This window comes from Enhydra lutris, unplaced genomic scaffold (genome assembly GCF_002288905.1).
Source record: "Enhydra lutris kenyoni isolate GAN:26980312 unplaced genomic scaffold, ASM228890v2 scaffoldscaffold31, whole genome shotgun sequence".
NCBI classification, from domain to species: domain Eukaryota; kingdom Metazoa; phylum Chordata; class Mammalia; order Carnivora; family Mustelidae; genus Enhydra; species Enhydra lutris.
The window spans coordinates 4067892-4088657 of NW_019154115.1; the positions used below are offsets into that span (position 1 = coordinate 4067892).

At 37.3% G+C, this 20766-nt stretch overlaps 1 protein-coding gene across 3 annotated transcripts in view; it reads right to left on the reverse strand.

Moving 5' to 3' along the window:
- The window catches only part of LOC111153340 (neogenin 1), a 238894-nt gene that overhangs the window by 136521 nt on the left and 81607 nt on the right, over window positions 1-20766 (reverse strand). For all 3 annotated transcript variants that reach the window (XM_022512319.1, XM_022512321.1, XM_022512320.1), the window contains exon 5: window positions 9504-9640. In XM_022512319.1, the coding sequence (XP_022368027.1) occupies window positions 9504-9640 (137 nt within the window). The remainder of the gene's footprint in view (window positions 1-9503; window positions 9641-20766) is intronic.

Consider the following 20766-nt stretch of genomic DNA (forward strand, 5'->3'; position numbering starts at 1 on the left):
AAGCCAAGAAAACAGAGAGTTCTTTTTATTTAAGATGGTAAATCTTATGTATATTTTACCCCCCACACACCCACAAATAGCCATAATAAGAACTAAAACAGAATTACATGGTCCCAGGAACTTTATTAACTGAATGCTACTTTTTCCAGTTAACTTCTTACAAAGACCTTATAACTGGCGGTTAAAGTCCCAGTGTTACAGATGTTTACAGCAGATCTCCCAGCATGCAGAGAAGAAGTCTGATTCTTCCCCAGCAGGAAGGGCAACTATTCGGTGTCTATGGAGGCCTTGTTTCTTCCTGTTTCCACCAGCCAGCGTCCCTATGCCCCTGGGATGAGATGCTTTGAGACCTGCAGAAGCTCATACAGAGAACTCTTCCTATGTCTATCGAGAACTGAGAGTTCTAACAAATGAGAGACGACTCCTGTAATTCATCATGAATTAAAAGGAAGTGAAATCAAGTAGAAGACTGGCAGAAAAGGCGAGATCAATGTCTTAATGTAAGTAGAGATCAGACAGAGTAGAAGGGTTAATGTGGAATGACATTAGGCTCTGACTTCAGAGGAAGATTGTAGAATCAGTTACAAATCTGTTATGAGTTTTGACAAAGTCAAGGAGTTGGGCAATTCAAATTTACCAATTTATTCCACAAGAATACAAATGGAAAATTTTCTTCCTTTTTGTGTGTGGGGGGGGGGGGTGGAGATGTGTATCACAGACTGTTATGAATGTTGTAAGAGAAAAGGAAAAATTCCTCTTAAAAAAAAAAAAAAAAAAACAAAAAACAACAACTCATGACCAGTGGGTGTTATCGGCAATCTGAGATGACAGGAAATACACGGTGGGCTAATTCACGTCACAGTATGTGTAGAAATCCCAGGAGTTAATGATAAAACAATAAATTTGAAATATTTAACAGATGAAGAATGAACTTATAACCTTTTTCTGCATTAACACTCACTATGGCATTTCCTATGGCTAAAACTTCTTAAAAAAATAAGTGAAGTCAGATAGGTATGACCACATATACAGAAATAACTATATAAACACTTTATGTGTGTGTGTGTGTGTGTGTGTGTGTGTGTGTGTGTGTGTATAATCTCCAACTATTTCTCATAAACTGCTTTCCCCATTTGAAAAAGAAAATACTTTCAGTTATGGGACAAAGTTCAAAGTAAAATTTTCCAAACTTTCACTGTACATAGTAACTTCTTATCTGTAAACAATAAAAAAGAAAAGACCTCATGTGACACATTAACAGTACAGGTTCAATTATTTTAGCTACCACCCAGATTAAGAAACAGAACACACCAGAAGTCCTGTTGTTCCACATTCAGTCACTACCCTGCCTTGGTCCAAAAGTAATCACTATCCTGATTTCTCAAACCATAGATTAATTTTGCCTATTTCTGAACTTTATAAAAATGGAATCATACAGTATGTATTCTTTTGTAACTGGCTTCCTTCCTTCAATGATGTTTGTTTGATCTCTGTGGTTGAATGTAGCAAAGGTCTGTCAGTTTTCACTGTTGATAATACGCCACTGTAGGATTAGAGCACTACTTATCAGTTCTACTGCTGAAGAATGTTTTAACTGTTTCCAGTTTTGATTTACTGTGAATAAAGCTGGTGAGAACATTACTGTGTGGTTTTTGATGCATATATTTATACACTTCTGGTGCACATACTCCGACGAATACAACCATTATATCATAAGATATGTTTGTATGTAGTTTCAGTAGGTTCTGCCCAACACTATTCTGAAGTGATTTTATCAATGTATAGTCCTAACAGCAGTACCTCACTGCATTCCTAACCAACTTCTGTGATTAGCCTCTTTAATTTTAGCCACTCTGGAGGAGTGGCTTTTATTTGCATATCTCAGAATACGAATGATGATAACCACTTATTCAATAGCTCTCTGGAGATCTGTGAGGTAGCAGCTCAAGTCTTTTGATGATATTTTACTGGTTTATCTGTCTTTGTTTACCTTGTTGATCTGTAAGAGTCTTTATAGGGTATACATCAAGAGTTGAAGGTTTCGGGGCGCCTGGGTGGCTCAGTGGGTTAAGCCTCTGCCTTCGGCTCGGGTCATGATCTTGGGGTCCTGGGATCGAGCCCCACATCGGGTTCTCTGCTCAGCAGAGGGCCTGCTTCCCCTCCTCTCTCTCTGCCTGCCTTTCTGCCTACTTGTGATCTCTGTCTGTCAAATAAATAAATAAAATCTTTAAAGAAAAAAAAAAAGAGTTGAAAGTTTTTCTGAAAAGGACCAGAGAGTAAGTATTTTAAAGATTTTTTTTTTAATTCATTTGAGAGAGAGATAGAGACAGAGAGAACACAAGCAGGGGGAGAGGCAGAGGCAGTGGGAGAGGGAGAAGCAGTCTCCCAACTGAGCTGGGAGCCCAACATGGGGTTCGATCCCAGGACCTGGAGATCATGACCTGAGCTGAAGACAGACGCTTAACCTTATCTGAGCCACCCAGGTACCCCGAGAGAGTAAATATTTTAGAACTTGTGGTTCATGAGGTCTCTCACAACTACTCAACTCCACAGAAGCAGCCAATATATAAATGAAGCAGTCAATATATAAATGAATATGACTGTGTGCCAATAAAACTTCATTTATGGACAATAAAACTGAATTTCATTAAATTTTCATATATCACTAAATATTATTCTCCTGTTTCAACCATTTAAAACTGTATAAGCTATTTTTAGCTCACAGGCTATGTAATACAAGCAGTCAGATAGATCTGGCCTATGAGCTGTAGTTTGCACACCCTTTATCTAAATAAGGACCTTCGTCAAGACTTACATTTAAGTCTTGTCAGGTGTTTAACAATGCTGTTGTGCTTTACAAGGACACCCAACCCTTAGCTTTGCTGAAACTCTCTATTTTGAATGGTTTTTCCTATTTTATTAATTTTGCTCTTGTCTTTACTTCCTTTCTTCTATTTCCTTAAGGGTAAGTTCACTATTCTTTTTTTTTTTTTTTTTTTTTTTTTTTTCCTCTCTCTCTCTCTTTTTTTTTTTTTTTAGCTTTTTGAGATAGATGTTTTAAGTCACTGATTTTTTTCAGTCTTTCTTCTCTACTAATACCTGTACTTAAGGCTATAAATTTTATCTAAGTATCCTATAAGTTTTGATAGGTCATATCTCTATTAGTTCAAACTATTTCCTAACTTTCATCATTATTTCTTTTCTGATTCATGGATTATTTCAAAGTGATTCACTTAATGCCCAAAACCAGGAGATCTTCAAATGACCAGTTTTTAAAGTTACTTTTTCGTAATTAGTTCCAAACTTAATTTCACAGTAGTCAAATCTGTAGAATTTCAATTCTCTAAAATCTGCTAAGAATTGTTCTGTGGTCAGTATATGTGGCATATTTTAGTAACTGTCTCACAGACCCTATTTAAAAAAAAAACAATTTATTCATTTGTTTGGTGCAGTAATCCTATAAATATCAATTATATTGCTTATATCTTACTAATCTCTTGAAATATATTTATCATACTTATTTTTAATTCTTGGTTATTTTTTCCACTAATTCTCCATCAAATGGAATATATTATTCTATCCCCACACTTGTTATGGCCAAAGTTTTTAGTTCTGGGTTATCACTGATATATTTTTACTTTGATTCTAGCCTTTTTAAAAAACTTTTTGCACTTTCCCCAAGTTACTACTACTGCATAGCAAACCAGCTCAAAACTTAGTGGCATAAAATCATCACCATTTTCTTATGCTCATAGATCCTTGGATGAGGAATTAAGATAGCCCAGCAGGAATGGCTTATCTCTGCTCCCCAGTGTCTATAAAAACTTGAATGTGTAGGTTTGACTTAGAAAGCTGGGGACTCAAATCAACTGGAGACTTCTTCATTCACATATCTGGCCCCTTGATTAGATGACCAGCAAGGTGGGCTTAGTGGAGCTGTCTACCAGCGCGCCTACAATGCAGTCTTTCTTTGTGGCTTGGGCTTTGCACAGCATGGCAGCTGGGTTCTGAGAGGTAGATCCCAAGAAGTGACTGGTGAGTGGTAATTCCAAAAGAACCAGGAGGAATCTCCATGGCCTTTTATAAGCCTCAGAAGTCATATGACACCACTTCTGCCATACTCTTTTTATGTAAATAGTTCCAAGTCCACTCAGATTCAAGGGCAAGGGATATAAAGCTCACTACTCATTAGGAGGACTGCTAAAGATTTTGAGGGCTACATCTTAAAATTCCTGTATCTCCTGCAGCATTTCCTGAAAGTGTCTCTTCTAATTTAAGTATGTATTCCAAAAGTGTTTTCAGTGTGTATCTTTGTACAGCAAACCCTCTGAGGTCTTATGTGATGAGGATTTTTATTATAACTCACATTTTGAATGGATATAAATTCCATGTGGATTCAATGTTCTTTTAACACTTTAAGAAACATTACTCCATTTTCCTCTTAAAATCAGATTTCTCAAAATTGATATTAGGTGCAATATCATTCTTGTTCCTTTATAGATGATCTGCTCTTTATCACTGGAAGCTTTAAGAATTCTGTCCTTGTTTTTGATATTATCTGTAACTATATGGGTCCAAGGTTGGGGTTTCCTTCCCACTTACACACAGAAGTCTTTAAGCCCTTTTAGACTAAGGACTTCCATTATTCTTTAATTCTGAGAAACTGATCTTAATCATTTCTCAAAAATTTTCTCCTTCCTTTCTGTTCTCTCTTTTAGGATTCCTATTTACCAGGAAAGAAACTCTTCTACATCTAACTTTCATGCCTCTTGACTTTTATTCTATGTGTTCTCTTTGTCATTTAATATTGTATTCTCAAGAGTTTTTCAAAAGCATCATCTTCCAACTCATGAGTTTATCAACTGTACACCTTCGACCACCATCTAGTCTACTCTATTCTTTACTTTTACATTTTTCATAACTAATATTTCTACTTGGTTCTACATTGTTATGTTTTCTTGTTTTTTGCATGGTACTGCTACATTTTTCTAATCTCCTAAAATACATTTGTTAAATTTATTTTTAATTCTTGATCAATCTTTTTCAAAAATTCTCCATCAGATGGTATATGTTATTCACTTAGTTGTCTTTGAGAGTAACTGTACTGTACCTGTGTCCAGGTGACTAGTCTGGTTATAAACTAATGTTTTCCTGGGGAACCAGTCACTCTGTCTAGTAACATATGGTTAGGGACCTAACTGTATCCAACCTGGTGAAATTTACAAGAGAGGAGAGTGATCCCCAGAGCAAAGAGCCCCAGGGACCTTAGAATTACTGCTGTTTACTCCAGTTTGCTGGGCATTTACATACATTTCCTCTCATTTAAACTCGGAGAAACAACACTGGGCACAGAGTCTTGCTAGGCTGAAACACACCAATGGGAGTTTGGGAGGGGAGAAAAAAGGTAGTTATCCCTAGTGGGCAATTAGTCAGGCCATCCCCACTTATATTAATGCCATCAGAGCCCTAGCAGATCTTTTGAATAATCATGGAGGCCTGAGCTACTGCTGCTCACTTCTGTGGGGAAAGAACAGGGAAAGACAGTTTCAGACAACACCAGAGAGGAATAACAATAGAACTTAATAGCCCTCCAATCTATTTTCTCACTGCTTCCTCATGCAGTCCTTAGTCCCAGGCTATAGCCAGCACCCCCACACATACTCCACCGAGACACATACAGATTCATGAGAGCCTTAGTCTCCCCACACTTCCCTCTTACTCCTCTAGTTTCTTCAGAGCTGATCTTGGGTGAAGGAGTCAAGAGCTAGAACTAGTTTGATAGAAAATGCAAACCGGCCTAGAAACTCTTTTCTTTATCAGTGGTGCAGAACTTCTGTTCAATTTCAACCACTCATAATCCAGTTCAGAAATGTGATGCAGGGAGCACCTGTGTGGCTCAGTGGGTTGCGTGTCTGCCTTCAGCTCAGGTCATGATCCTGGAGTGCGGGATTGAGTCCCGCAACATGCTCCCTGCTCAGTAGGGAGTCTGCTTCTCCCTCTGACCCTCCCCTGTTCTCGTGCTTGCTCTCCCTCTCTCTCTCAAATTAATAAATAAAATCTTTTAAAAAATGTGATGCAAAATGAAAAATTAAAATTTGTTAGTACAATATTGTATAACCATAAAATTTACCCTGGGGCATCTAGTTTAGACAGTAATGATAAGTGCTTCCTAATTCTTTCATGGACACGCCTAACAACCCTACCTTCATACCTCTGAAAATACATTTTATTTATTTTTCTAACTTTTCATTAACCATGGATTTATAAAGCACTGTGTAAACTTTTGAGTAAATTAAAAAACAAAACAAAACAAAAAAAACCTCTATAGTTCTTCTGCTCAACAACATTTTTGACCTCTAAGTATCTTCAAGCACCACAACTCCCCAGTCTTCTACTGCAGATCAAAGACCATGGCAGGCACCCTCAAACACACATGCACAACTATTAGCCTCAAGCCGGTGTGAAACTATGTCAGAAATAGAGAAGTTAGCAGATAGGATGTGTTTTCACCAGGAGGCAAGAAATGAAAGGACCTAGCAAGTGAGGTTGGGGAGGAAGAGAAAGAATCAGTGGACAGCTGGTCAGACTTGGTTAAGAAATGAATTTGGTTGTTCCCTAGAAGGAGGATATCAAAAAAGCTAATTCAACTAAAAACTAAATTTCACTGAGGAATACAATATCTAGTACCAACGAGGCAATGTTTTCAACTGGCGATATATTATCAACAATAATTCTCAGTTCTCAATACCCCGCCACATGCTCTGGAGGTCAAAATCTTTTCAATTTTTGCCAATATAATGGTTGAGAAGCATGTTATCTTTTAAATTTGTATTTTTCTCACTAGTAGTATGGTTGACTATCTGCCAATAAAGAAATGCAAACATTAATAAAACCTTGTTTGTGAACTTCCTGTTGATATTCTTTATCAATTTTCCTCAGATTTTTTTTTATAATCAGTTTCTAGAAACTCTATTTTGAGAATTCTCACCCTTTCTCAATTATGTGTTACAACTATTCCTAGTCTATCATTTGCATTTAGCCTTTATTTACAGGGGCTCTTCTATATAACTTTAAAAAAAAAACTGTATGTTGTCAACATTTGTTGGTTTTTGCTTGACATGTTCTTTCCTGTTCTCAGACTGTCTTTTCCAGCACAGATAATACAAACATTAAAACATTTTCTTCATTTTTTTCATATTTTGACCAACTTTATTTTCTCCTGCTTGAAAATCTATTCTACCAATACCCTTTAGTAAATAAAAGTTTTTTCCCCTCTGAACTGAATTGCTACTTTGATAATAGTTTTAAGTTCTAGAATTACTTATAACAGCTGGATTTTATTCCTTTTGGTCGCCTACTCTTGGGACAATACCATGCTGTTTAATTAGAGAAGGTCGTGGTAATTTTTAATATGTAGGTTTCTTTACTCTTATTCTTTCCTCAGTTTTCTAGAATGTACTCATTTAAAGGGCACTTTCTCGAAAATTAGAGGCATAGACTAAGATGGAACTAGTACAAACTGTAAATATGTATGTATTATCTTACAACTAAAAAAAATATAGTAAGTTACTAGAAGAGTCTTAATTCAATTCCAAACAATAAATGAAAGTTAAAAAGCAGAAAATCACCAGATGGACAGATGCAACCGACATATACAGCAGACACTATGCCTCATATCTGAGGTTAATAACAAGGTACTTTACAGTGGAGGAAACTGAGGCACGGGTAAGAAACGGAAGAGAGTGTTAGACCAAGAATCTGACTAATGGTAAAAACAAAAAGAGAAAACATCTAGTAAGGGAGGCACCGGGACCAAATAAGATAGAGTTTACTAATATTTTACTTGTATGATCCCACCCACACACAGAGGTAAAGAAATAAAATGGATAAACAGATAAATAAAATAGAAATAGAAATTAGGGGGGCGCCTGGGTGGCTCAGTGGGTTAATGCCTCTGCTTTTGGCTCAGGTCATGATCCCAGGGTCCTGGGATCGAGCCCCGCATCGGGCTCTCTGCTCGGCGGGGAGCCTGCTTCCTCCTCTCTCTCTCTGCCTGCCTCTGCCTACTTGTGATCTCTGTCTGTCAAATGAAATGAATAAAATCTTTAAAAAAAAAAAAAAAAAGAAAAGAAATAGAAATTGGTCATTCTACAATTGGTCATAGCCAACCTTCGACCGAGCCAAGAATGATGGTTGAGCTCAAGTGAGGCAATAGTTATGTAATTAACTGTAATAATTACAGTCTAAGGCTTGCTCTTTTGATTTTCAGAGATGATGAACAGAGAACATAAACATTCTGTGCTTTTGCCAGCATAGGAGAACCCCAAGCAGTCTATTCCCCAATTCCTATCAGAAACAAATTTGAAACCTTCAAATTGGCTCAGTCAGTGGAGCATGCAATTCTTGATCTCGGGGTCGTGAGTTCAAGCTGCACGCTGGGTGTAGAGATTAGCAAAAATAAACAAATATATATGTTATATATAAAACAAAACAAATTTGAGTCCTCTGGTGACTACTGGAAGTATAAGTGTGGCTATCATACTTCCTACTCTGAAACCCACCAGTGAGCCAAGAGAAACAAACTTTCATAAAAATATGGAATAACCCTAAACCACAGATTAGGAAGTATTCTATCAAATATAATACAATTTGAGACAAGGTAATAATGAATATTATGAGCCAAAATACACCTCTACATATCCAAGCAAAGTTGGATTTCCTGAAAGTAATAGGAAAGGTCTTAAAATTTTTTAGTTGAAACAAAGGTAAAATGAGGGTGTAGATAAATTATAGGCAAGATAGCAAATATTCCTCTCATGGTACATTTCAATATGGAGGAAGAATAAGGGACACGGAGATAAAGGAGAGATAATGCCATGTTCATTTTCTCTGACTTCTAAATCAGAGAACCTGTAAGGGAAGATGCTGTGAGGACCAACATTAGTTGAACAGGAAGAGATAAATCATCAAGTCATCAAAGAGATGACCATGTTACATTGAGAGACATAGTGCATTCCATCCTGGGTGATCTATTCTCCTGAAAGGAAGGAACACCAATGCTTAGGAGATAAACGGTTCTAGGTCAGAGTGTAAGAAGTCTCTCTGAGATAAGAAAAGTGAACTGAACCTTCCAGATGCCCCAGAACACAGCCTTCCCCATACTACTACTACAGATAATAGCAATAATTAACTGGGCTCTTATCATATTCTAGTCACATATTCTAGGAATTTATAAGTATTAACTCTTTTAATCCTTAAACAACCCCAATGAAGTAAGTACTCTTATTATCTCCATTTTACAGATGAGGTAAATGAGCATCAGAGAGGTTAAGTAAGTTTCCTATAGTTATATAGGTAGGAAACATAAGACCAAGAATTGAACCTAAGCAATCTGGTGTAAAGCTCAGGGTTTTACGCTGTGTTGTCTCTTCTACTTTAATGTTAAACAATTAGCAAACCCACAAAGTACACAGAATTTATTTATACAGGAAATAATGACATACCTTGTACTGTAAGCTCTGCTTGAGCTTCAATTGTTTCATTTCCATTATCAGCGATACAAAAATAAGTCCCCGCATCATCCTCAGTAACATCACTGATCTCCAGACTACCACCTGCCAGCAGCACCAGTTTTTCAGAGCTGCAAAAAAAAACATTGGCACATTTCAGAACTAGGAAAACAGTAACTGAGAAACTCTTCACATAAAACAGAGAAAACACTTAAAATGCATTATTTACATGGCTACAGAGAGACTAACAAAATTAGCAGAATTTAATTTAGTCCAATTTACTCTGCTCATATTTAACATGCACAAATAATCACAAATACAAATCAAAATGTTACAATGAATTATCTCTAACACGTATTTTTTCTGAGAGAGAGAGGAAAAGCATGCAAGCTTGGGGTGGAGAGGGGTAGGGGAGAGAGAGAGAGGGAGTCTTAAGCAGGTTCCATACCAAGTGTGGAGCCCAAAGCGGGCCTGGATCTCACATCTCTGAGATGGTGACCTGAGCCAAAATCAAAAGTCAGATGCTGAACCGACTGAGCCACCTAGGCACCCCATCTCTAAACATATCTAATTATTCTCAAAGCTATACAAATTTTGTAGCCAATTCCACTCCCCACAATCTATCCCTGCCTCCCAGATCTCCCCATTTTTTCCTGCAAATGATTTAATTTTGAAGTCTGGAATCAATGTGTCACTCCACTACAGCTACGCCACACTGAGAGGACTACTGGAGAAGGTAAAATGTCAGATCAGAAACACAAAGTAGTGAGGCCACCCTGCCTACCGAAAGTTTCCTATGGTGGCTTGGCTAGGAAAGGGAAGAAAAGGGACAGGGAAGGGAGAGAACAGAGTTGGCAGAGAGCAGCAATCTGGGTGTGGTTACCAGGTAAGAACATGCTATCATGCCATTATCAACAAGGACACTGATCACGATAACCTAAATCTGTATAGTGATTTAAATCTTTTAAAGAGACTATTTAAAGAAAAAAAAGTGATCCTATAACACCAAGGGGAAAAAATCAGAAATCAATATTCTCATCAAGTTTTTATAAAGTAAACAAGTTTAGTTGATTTGGATACAAGTTTGTGGAGTTATAATTTTATTTTTATTTGGAGGTTCTATGTCTAAACTAGTTTTCATAGGCAGATATTTCTCTCAAATCTTAATATTGTCACATTTCGTACCTGTATCTACGCTTAACAAAAAACATGGCTTTTCATATAGAATTCCTGATGGGGAAAAAAGAGAGGAAATGACTATTTGGTCTGTGCCACATTTATAATTCTCATCCTAAGTAAAGAGCTATTCTGGCTTAAATTTCAGTATACTCTGAACCTGAGTAATTAAGCTTCCCAAAACTGATAAACAAGATTAAGTTTCTGGACAATGAAAGAGGAAAACCAGAATCAGGTTTGGTGGCTTCTCTATGAAATACCCTGCAAGAGATCCTGACTCAACTTTATCAAGTGGCCTTCTATTAGACCTCAAATCCCAACTGAACATAATGAGATAGAGAAGCAATGAACATATCACGGAACAGAGCAAGAACTACTAGGATAAAATGGAGAGATAAGACACGATTTCCACGCCTCACAAAATAAGAAAAATTTACAAAATTTAAAATCCTCTATTTCACGAGAAAAAATTAGTACTAGTCTTCAGAAATGGAAAACAATGCCCACGAGTGGAAAATCAGCAATATACACACATGATACCCAGCTGAGGGGAACATAATTTAAAATACTGTTTGGTAGGGTACTTTTGAGCTGAGATACAGTAATTTCTATTTAATAATTATACTAAAAAATACACCTGATACTTGCTTTGTTTCAAATTTGCCATAACTGAGTGCCAGTACAGAAGTCAATCTTTCTTAATGGAATTGATTTTACTCCCTTGAAAGAAGCCTGGGAGGAGGAATGGCTGTTAGTTTGACAGAACTCATTAAACCTGTTCATATGATGATGTGATAGCTTCCAGTAAGATGGCAACCAAGTCTTTAGAACTCCAAAATTCAAAGATAGAGCAAAAGGAACAGTATGTGAAAAGTAAACATGGTCACTGGACCCAAGTTAGGTTGAGTGCTGCTGGACAAAGGAAGTATGTGTGTCCCTGGGCATTAAGGGGTCAGTCTAGGAGACCTTGGTGTGCTAAGGAGACTTTATGGCTTGTTTTGCCAAAGGAAAGGACTTGAAGGAGATAAATCACACGATTTAGTGAAGGACAAGAGGAATGGGAAAAAGACTAGAAGCAGAAACTTTGATTGTGAAATTATTGTAATGGTCCAGAATTAAAGAGAAAAAGATGAACTCTGGCAGTAACAACAGAGGTAAAAAGATGGCGAAAAGTATTGACAACTCTTAAAAACAATGGACAATGAAGGTAAGGAGAGGGATTCATCCACTCAGCAAATATTTACTGCTGTGCCTCTGTGTGTCAGACAGCAGCTGGGGATGCAACAGTGAGCAAAACACAACCAGTGCTTCTGTGCAACTCAGGGGGAAAGACACACATGAAAGATGATAATTTCAAAAAATACTATACCAGAAGAACCTACCAGGAAATTAGTAATGAAATTTTTCTGACCAAAGTAACCCTTGAACTAAGATCTAAAGAATGAAAAGGAGAAAAAGATTTCAGAAAGAAAGAATAGCATATTCAAGAGAATGGCGGCAGAAAGTACCCACAGTGTTTCAGGATCTGAAAATAACCAGTGTGGCCAAGTTTAAGAGAGAAAAAAGAAAGAGAAAGATGAGATGGAGCCAGACCATACAAGGTTTTGAAAGTCATTTTAAAAATTTGAGTCCTTAATTTAAAAACAATGAAAATCCATTAAATATTTTTTAAAGTGGGGAGAGGGTTGACAACGATGTCATGAGATCTGAGCTTTGGAAAGATCACTCTGGCAGGAATGTGAAGATGTATCTGGAATGAAGCCAGAGTAAGTATGGGAAGAACTGGAGAGTTCTGTGGTAACTGGTGGTTTTCAGAGATGGTTAGGAGGTTCTATGACAGATCTTATAGATGGATTAGAGAAGCTGAGGAAGAAATTCATGTCCAGGAAGATTTTTTTAAAAATTATTTTATTTATTTGACAGACAGAGATCAGGCAGAGAGAGAAGGGGAAGCAGGCTCCCGGCTGAGCAGAGATCCCGATGCGGGGCTTGACCCCAGGACCCCGGGATCATGACCTGAGCTGAAGGCAGAGACTTTAACCCACTGAGCCACCCAGGTGCCCCTCTCCAGGAAGATTCTTAAGGTTAGGGTAGTATGTGTGAAAGGGAAAAACAAAAGGAAATTTGCTTAATTTAGTTTCTTATGTGTTGTTATTTGAGTGAAAGGTAAGCCTTTTTATAGGAAAAAGAGAAGGAGCCAATGGAGAGAAAAAAAATTTGAAAAAAGAAGATTCATAAAAGTGCTGGAGAAAGTGGAAAGTAGTAAAATCCAGAGCACAAAAGGCCATCTCTTCTTTTAAAACAGCAGGAAAGGAAGGGAACAATATGTATTCTCTTTTGTTGTTGTTGGTTTTTTTTCATTAAACTTATTATGAGGTAACTGCAGTTTTAAGAATACAGAGGGGGAACACCTTTGTGGATCAGTCAGTTAAGCATCTGCCTTGGGCTCAGGTCATGATCCCAGGGTCCTGGGGTCTGCTTCTTCCACTGCCTGTTGTGCTAACCCTCCATGTGTGCTCTCTCTCTGACAAATAAAAATCTTAAAAAAAAAAAAAAAAAAAAAAGAACTAATACAGGGACCTATTGTACGTATGTCTTTACCCAGTTTCTCCCAATAGTAACCTTGTAGAGTACAACATCACAACCAGAACACTCACATTTCCATCACCACGAGGACCCCTCCTGTGGCCCTTTTATAGCCACACCCCCTTTCCTTTTCTTCCCACCTCCTCACAACCCCTGGCAACGACTAATCTGTTCTCCATTTCAGTAATTTCGTCATTTCAAGGAGAATATTATATAAATAAAACCATACAGTATATAGCCTTTGGGATTGGCTTTTTTCACTCAGCATAATTCTCTAAAGATCCATCCAGGTTGTTGCATATAACAATGGTTCCTTCCTTTTATTGCTTGGCAGGAATTCCACAGTGCGGCTATACCTTAGTTTGTTTAACCATTTGCTCAATCAGGGACATCTGGGCTGTTTCTAGTTTGGGGCTATTACAAATGAAGCTGCTGTGAATACAGATAGGCAGACTTGTGTGGAACATGAAGTTCATTTCTACAGGATAAATGCCCCAAAGTGTTAATGTTGGGTCATATGGTAGTTCCAACACGGTAAGCTTTTAAAGAAAAGGCCAGTGTCATAGAGTGGCTGTGCCATTTCCACATTCCAGCCAGCAATGTCAGACTGATCCCATTTAACAGTATTTGATGCTGTCAATCTTTACAAAGTGTGGCTATTCTGATAGGTGCGTAGCAGTATCTTACTGTGATTTTAATTTGTTTTTCCCTCATGGCTAATGAAGTTAAACAACTTTTCTTGTGCTTCTTTGCCATCTCCACATATTTCCCAGTAAAACATTTATTCATGTCTTTTGCCTGTTTCTAATTGGATTATGTGCTTTTGTACTGTTGAGTTTTGAAAGATTATTATACATTTTAGATACTAGTCCTTTGTTGAAGGTGTGGTTTGCAAATATATTCTTCCACTCTGTAGTTATTTTTTCATCCTCTTAGCGGGGTCTTTCACAGAGTAAAAGTTTCTAATTTTGATGAAATCCAATTTTCAACTTTTCCTCTCATAAATTGTGCTTTCAGTGTCAGATCTACTAACTCTTTGCCCAGCCCTAGATCCTGGTATTCTCCTGTATTTCTTCTCTCAAATTTCATTTTGTGTTTTACATTTAGGTCCATGAATTAATTTTTTATATGAGGTGTGAGACACAGGTTGAGACAGGTGACCAACTGCTACAGCAGCATTTGTTAAAAGTGCTGTCTTTCCTCCATTGACCTGCTTTCACATCTTTGTCAAAAATTAGTTAGGGATTTTTGTTTGGTCTAAATCTGAATTCTCTATTCTGCCCCAGTGATATATATGTGACTATCCCCCCATCAAGGCCATACAGTCTTGATCACTGTAGCTAGATACGAAGTCCTGGTATCAGGTTGACTGATTCTTCTCACTTTTCAAAAAAACTGTTATCTATTCCAGTTTCTTTGTGCTTTTCCATCTGAATTTTAGAATAACCTTGTCTATATCTGCAGAAGATCCTGCTGGGATATTGACAGGAATTGAGTTAACCTGTGTATCAATTTGAAGAACTGATATCTTTACTACTGAGTCTTCTAATCCAAAGACACAGAAGGTCTATTTATTTAGATCATCTTGTCTTTCATTAGTATTTTGTCCCTTTTAGCATGCAAATCTAACAAGTTTTGTTAGATTTTTAACTTAAGCATTTCAATTTTTTGTGAGTGATAGTAAATACTACTATATCTGTAACTTTGGTGTTCACAGGTTCATTGCTAGTATACAGAAATACAAATTATTTTCTCTTTATGGTCCATTCACCTGTATTTTTTTCTCCAAAATTTTTTAAAATGGGAAGATACACACTTATATGCTCAGAATTGCTTCATAAACAAGAATTCCAAAAACGCAAATTCCTTTGCATAAAGTTATTTCTGAGTATTTGTTCATTATAAACAGCCAAGATCATCTTAGGCAGTTTTCCTCCATTTCTGAAGGATGGCCATCTAGTTTGTTCCCAGTGGCCAGGAATGTTCTCCATTCCTCCTCCTTATTCTCAAGGATTAAAACTGTCTTAATTCTTCTTCAATGAGACTTGAGGTTAGAGCAGCCTTCAGGAAGAGAAAATAAGAGCAGTAACAGGTTATGTCTTTTCTTCAATGACTATGAATTGCCCTTCTCAAAACACACTTGGCTTACCCTGGCTTGGCTTTGTCCTCTGCTGCCTTGGTCTGAATTAACCCAATCTTGTTTCCTGGTGCCTAATTTCTGCTTTATAACCTAGATTCTTTTTTTTTTTTTTTTCCCCATCATGGCAATTGTGCTTTTTAATCCCCATCACCTGTTTCATCCATTCCCCCACCCACCTCCCCTGTGGTAACCACCACCTTGTTCTCTATAGTTAAGAGTGTGTTTCTTGGTTTTTTTTTTTTAAACTTTGTTTTTTAAATTCCACATATGAGTGAGACCATATAGTAGTTGTCTTTCTTTATTTTTTTATTATCTAAGTTCAAAATTGTCTATTTGGTTCTTGAAACCTGCTATTTATTTGAGAAGACTTTTTGATGTTTTTACTGAAATATTCTATTTTTTTTTCATTTGTTTCAAGTGTGTTTGTAATTGTTTGTTGAAGCATTTTTTTACGGTGACTGCTTTAAAATATATCAGATAATTCTAAAACCTGCCATCTCAATGTTGGCATCTGTTGTCTTTTCTCATTTGAGATGTTCCTCGTTCTTGGTATGATGAGTGATTTTAAATTGAAATATGGATATCTGGGGTATATTATGAGACTCTGGATCTCACCAAACAAAAATCCCTAACTAATTTTTGACAAAGATGTGAAAGCAGGTCAATGGAGGAAAGACAGCATTTTTAACAAACCTTTCATTTTAGGTGGCTTCTTCTGATACTGCTCTAGAGGAAGGGGGAGGAACCACCTCATTACTGTCAGAGGGAAGTGGAAGTCCAGGTTCCCTATTCAGTCTTCATTTTAATACCCAAGGGGAGGTGTGGATTTCTTATTATTCCTTAACAGGGTTGCGAGTTCTGAGTCCCCACTAGGCCTTCACTGATACTATCCTCTGGCTGGTGCAGTAGGAATACCTCACTATCATTCCCCACATGGTGTCCACTGACACCATGGAGGGGGGCCCTCAATACTACATGATGATGAAAGTTCTGACTCTCCACAGGGCCTCTTTAATACATCCCCAGGGGGAAGGGAAGGAATGTCTTTACTGCCAGGTGGGATTAAAGTCCATGGTCCCTATATGGTTTCTACTAACACAGCAAAAGAGAGGGTTCCTTATTTAGCCTCTGATACCATACAGGCTGCGGGATTTCATTACAAGCTGGTAAGGGTGGCAGGTTAGCCTTCCCACTTGGCTTATGCTCACGTAGGTGAAGGTGGGGCTACAGTTTCTTCTGTAGTGTTTGGTTAAAGTAGTAGTGATTTTAGTATTACACTTCTTGTCTTGCTATGCTTTCCCTTTCCGGATCCTCTGGCTAAAGAGAGCACATGTTTGTTAAGAACTTCAGAGACATATCTAGTAAGTTGCTACGCTCGAGGTCAAAGAGGTTGCTGCTTGTGTTCTCCTCTAGGATTTTGATGGTTTCCCATCTCACATTTAGGTCTTTCAACCATTTTGAACTTATTTTTGTGTACGGTATAAAAAAGTGATCCAGTTTCATTCTTTTGTATATTGCTGCCCAGTTTTTCCAACACCATTTGTTGAAGAGACTGTCTTTTTTCCATTGGATATTCTTTCCTGCTTTGTTGAAGGTTAGTTGACCATACAGTTGTGGGTTCATTTCTCAGGTTTTTTATTCTGTTCAAATGATCTATGTGTCTGTTTCTGTGTCAGTACCATAATATCTTGATGACTATAGCTTTGTAATATAGCTTAAAATTCAGAATTATGATGCCTCCAGCTCTGCTTTTCTTTTTCAGGGCTGCTTTGGCTTTTCGGGGTCTTTTGTGGTGCCACACAAATTTTAGGCTCTGTGAAAAGTGTTTGTGAAAGAGTTTGTTCTAGCTCTGTGGAAAATGCTGTTGGCAGTTTGATAGGGATTGCATTAAATGTGTAAAATGCTTTGAGCAGTATAAACATTTTAACAATATTTGGGCATAGAATTTTTTCCATTTCTTCGTGTCCTCTTCAATTTCTTCCTAAGTGTTCTATAGTTTTCAGAGTATAGATGTTTTACCCCTTTAGTTAGGTTTATTCCTAGATATCTTATGGTTTTTGGTGCAACTATAATTGCAATCGATTCTCTGATAGCTATTTCTGCTACTTCATTATTGGTGTATAGAAATGCAACAGATTTCTGTAAACTGATTCTTGTATCCTGTGACTTTACTGAATTCATGTATCAGTTCTAGCAATTTTTTGTTAGGAGTCTTCTGAGTTTTCTACATGGATTATCATGTCATCCACAAATAGTGACAGTTTGATTTCTTCCTTGCCACTCTGGGTGCCTTTTATTTCTTTTTATTTTCTGACAGCTGAAGACTAGGGCTTCCAGTACTAGGTTAAAAACAATGGTGAGAGTGGATATCCTTGTCATGTTCCTGACATTAGGGGAAAAGCTCCTCAGTGTATCCCCACTGAGAATGATATTACCTGTGCATCTTTCATACATGGCCTTTATGATGTTGAGGTACATCCCCTCTATCCCTACTTTGTTGAGAGTTTTTATCAAGAATGAATGGTGTACTTCATTAAATGCTTTTTCTGCATCTACGGAGAGCATCATATGGTTCTTACCTCTTCTTTATTGATGTGATGTATCATATTGACTGATTTGCAAATACTGAACCACCTTCACAACCCAGGAGTAAATCCCATTTGATCGTGGAATGAGTCTTTTAACGTACTATTGGATTTGATTTGCTAGAATCTCATTGAGAATTCTTACATCCACGTTCATTAGGGATAGAGGCCTCTAGTTCTCCCTTTTAATGGGATCTTCATCTTGTTTTGAGATCAAGGTAATGCTGGCCTTGTAGAATGAGTTTGGAAGTTTTCCTTCCATTTCTATTTTTGGAACAGTTTGAGAATAGGTATTAATTCTTCTTTAAATGTTTGGTAGAATTCCCCTGGGAAGCCATCTGGCCCTGGACTCTTTGTTTTTGAGATTTTTTTTTAAAGATTTTATTTATTTATTTGACAGACAGAGATCATAAGTTGGCAGAGAGGCAGGCAGAGAGAGAGGAAGGAAAGCAGGCTCCCTACTGAGCAGAGAGCCCAATGTGGGGCTCGATCCCAGAACCCTGGGATCATGACCTGAGCCGAAAGCAGAGGCTTTAACCCACTGAGCCACCCAGGCGCCCCAAGATATTTTTGATTACTGATTCAATTTCTTTGCTGGTTTATCAGTCTGCTCAAGTTTTCTATTTCTTCCTGTTTCAGTTCTGGTAGTTTATATGTTTATAGGAATTTATCCATTTCTTCCAGATTGCCCAATCTGTTGGCATATAATTTTTCATAATATTCTCCTACAATTGTTTGTATTTCTGTGGTGTTGACTATGATCTCTCCCCTCTCATTTGTGATTTTATTTATTTGGGTCCTTTCTCTTTTCTTTTGTTAAATCTGGCTAGGGGTCTGTCACTTTTATTCTTTTCAAAGATCCAGCTCCTGGGTTCATTCATCTGTTCTACTATCATGTGTATGTTTCTGTATCATTTATTTTTGCTCTAATCTTTATTATTTCCCTTCTTCTGCTGGCTTTAGGCTTCATGTGCTGTTCTTTCTCTAGATCACTTAGGTGTGAGGTTAAGTTCCATATTTGAGATTTTTCTTGCTTCTTGAGATAGGCCTGTATTCTTATACGCTTCCCCCTTATGACAGCTTTTGTTGTATCCCAAAAGTTCTAGACCATCATGTTTTCATTATTATTTGTTTCCATGTATTTTTTTTTTTATTTTTTAATTTCCTGGTTGACTCATTCATTGTTTTGTTCTTTACCTCCATGTATTTGTGGTCTTTGCAAATATTTTCTTGTGGTTGACTTCAAGTTCCATAGCGTTACAGTCAGAAAATATGCATGGTATGATCTCAATCATTTTGTACTTGCTGAGGTCTGATTTGTGACTTAGTATGTGATCTGTTCTGGAGAATGTCCCCTGTGCACTTGATAAGAATGTGCATTCTGCTGCTTTAGGATGAAATGTTCTGAACATATCTTTAAGTCCATCTGGTCCAGTGTGTCATTCAAAGCCATGGTTTCCTTGTTGATTTTGCCTAGATCATCTGTCTGTTGATGTAAGTAGGGTGTTAAAGTCCTCTGCTATTATTGTATTATCAATGAATTCCTTTATGTTTGTTACTTATATTTGGGTGCTCCCAAATTGGAAGCATAAATATTTATAATTGTTAGGTCTTCTTGCTGGAAGACTAGGGCTTTTTTATTATGATATAGTACCCTTCTTCATCTCCTGTTACAGTCTTCAGCTTAAAATCTAGTTTGTATGACATAAGTACTGCTACTCTGGCTTTCTTTTGATGTCCCTTAGCACGATAAATAGTTCTCTATCCCCTCACTTTCAATCTGCTCCTGTCATTAGGTCTAAAATAAGTCTCTTGTAGGCAGCATATAGCAATTTTTCCCATTTCTGACACCCTATGTCTTTTGATTGGTGCTTTTTGTCCATTTACATTCAGAGTGATTTTTTTATTAATTATTTTTATCAACATATAATGTGTTATTCGCCCCAGGGGTACAGGTCTGTGAATCATCAGGCTTACACACTTCACAGCACTCACCATATCACATACCCTCCCCAATGTTCATAATCCGACCACCCTCTCCATACCCCCATTCAGAGTGATTATTGACAGATATGAATTTAGTGCTTGTTCTGTCATTTCTGGAGATTTTCTGTTTCTTTCTAGTCTCTGAAGATTTTGGTCCTTCTTTCCCATTCAAAAAGGCCCCTTTAATATTTCTTGCAGTGCTGGTTTAATGGTCATGGATTCCCTTAGTTTTTGTCTGTCTGGGAAACTCTTTATCTCTCCTATTCTCAATGACAGCTTTGCTGGATAAAGTATTCTTATCTGCATATTTTTCCATTCAGCACACTGAATATATCATGCCACTCTCTTCCAGCCTGCTAAGTTTCTGTGGAGAAATCTGCACTTAACCTTATTTGTCTTCTACTATAAGTTAGGGACTTCTCTTATCTTGCTGCTCTTGGGATTTTTTTCTTTATCTCTGTATTTTGCAAATTTAACTACAATACATCTGGGTGTTGGCCTGCTTTTGTTGATTTTGATGAGAGGTCTCTGTGCCTCCTGGATTCAGATGTCTGTTTTCTTTCCCATGTTAGCTAAGTTTTCAGCTATAATTTCCCCCAAATAAACCCTCCACTCCTTTTTTCCTCTTCTTCTTCTAAGACTCCTATAATATAAATGTTATTATGCTTTTATTTTTATTATGCTTTATGGAGTCACCATGTCCCCTAAGTCTACATTTGCGATACCATATTTTTTTCCCTCTTCTTTTAAGCTTCATTATTTTCCATAATTTTATCTTCTGTAC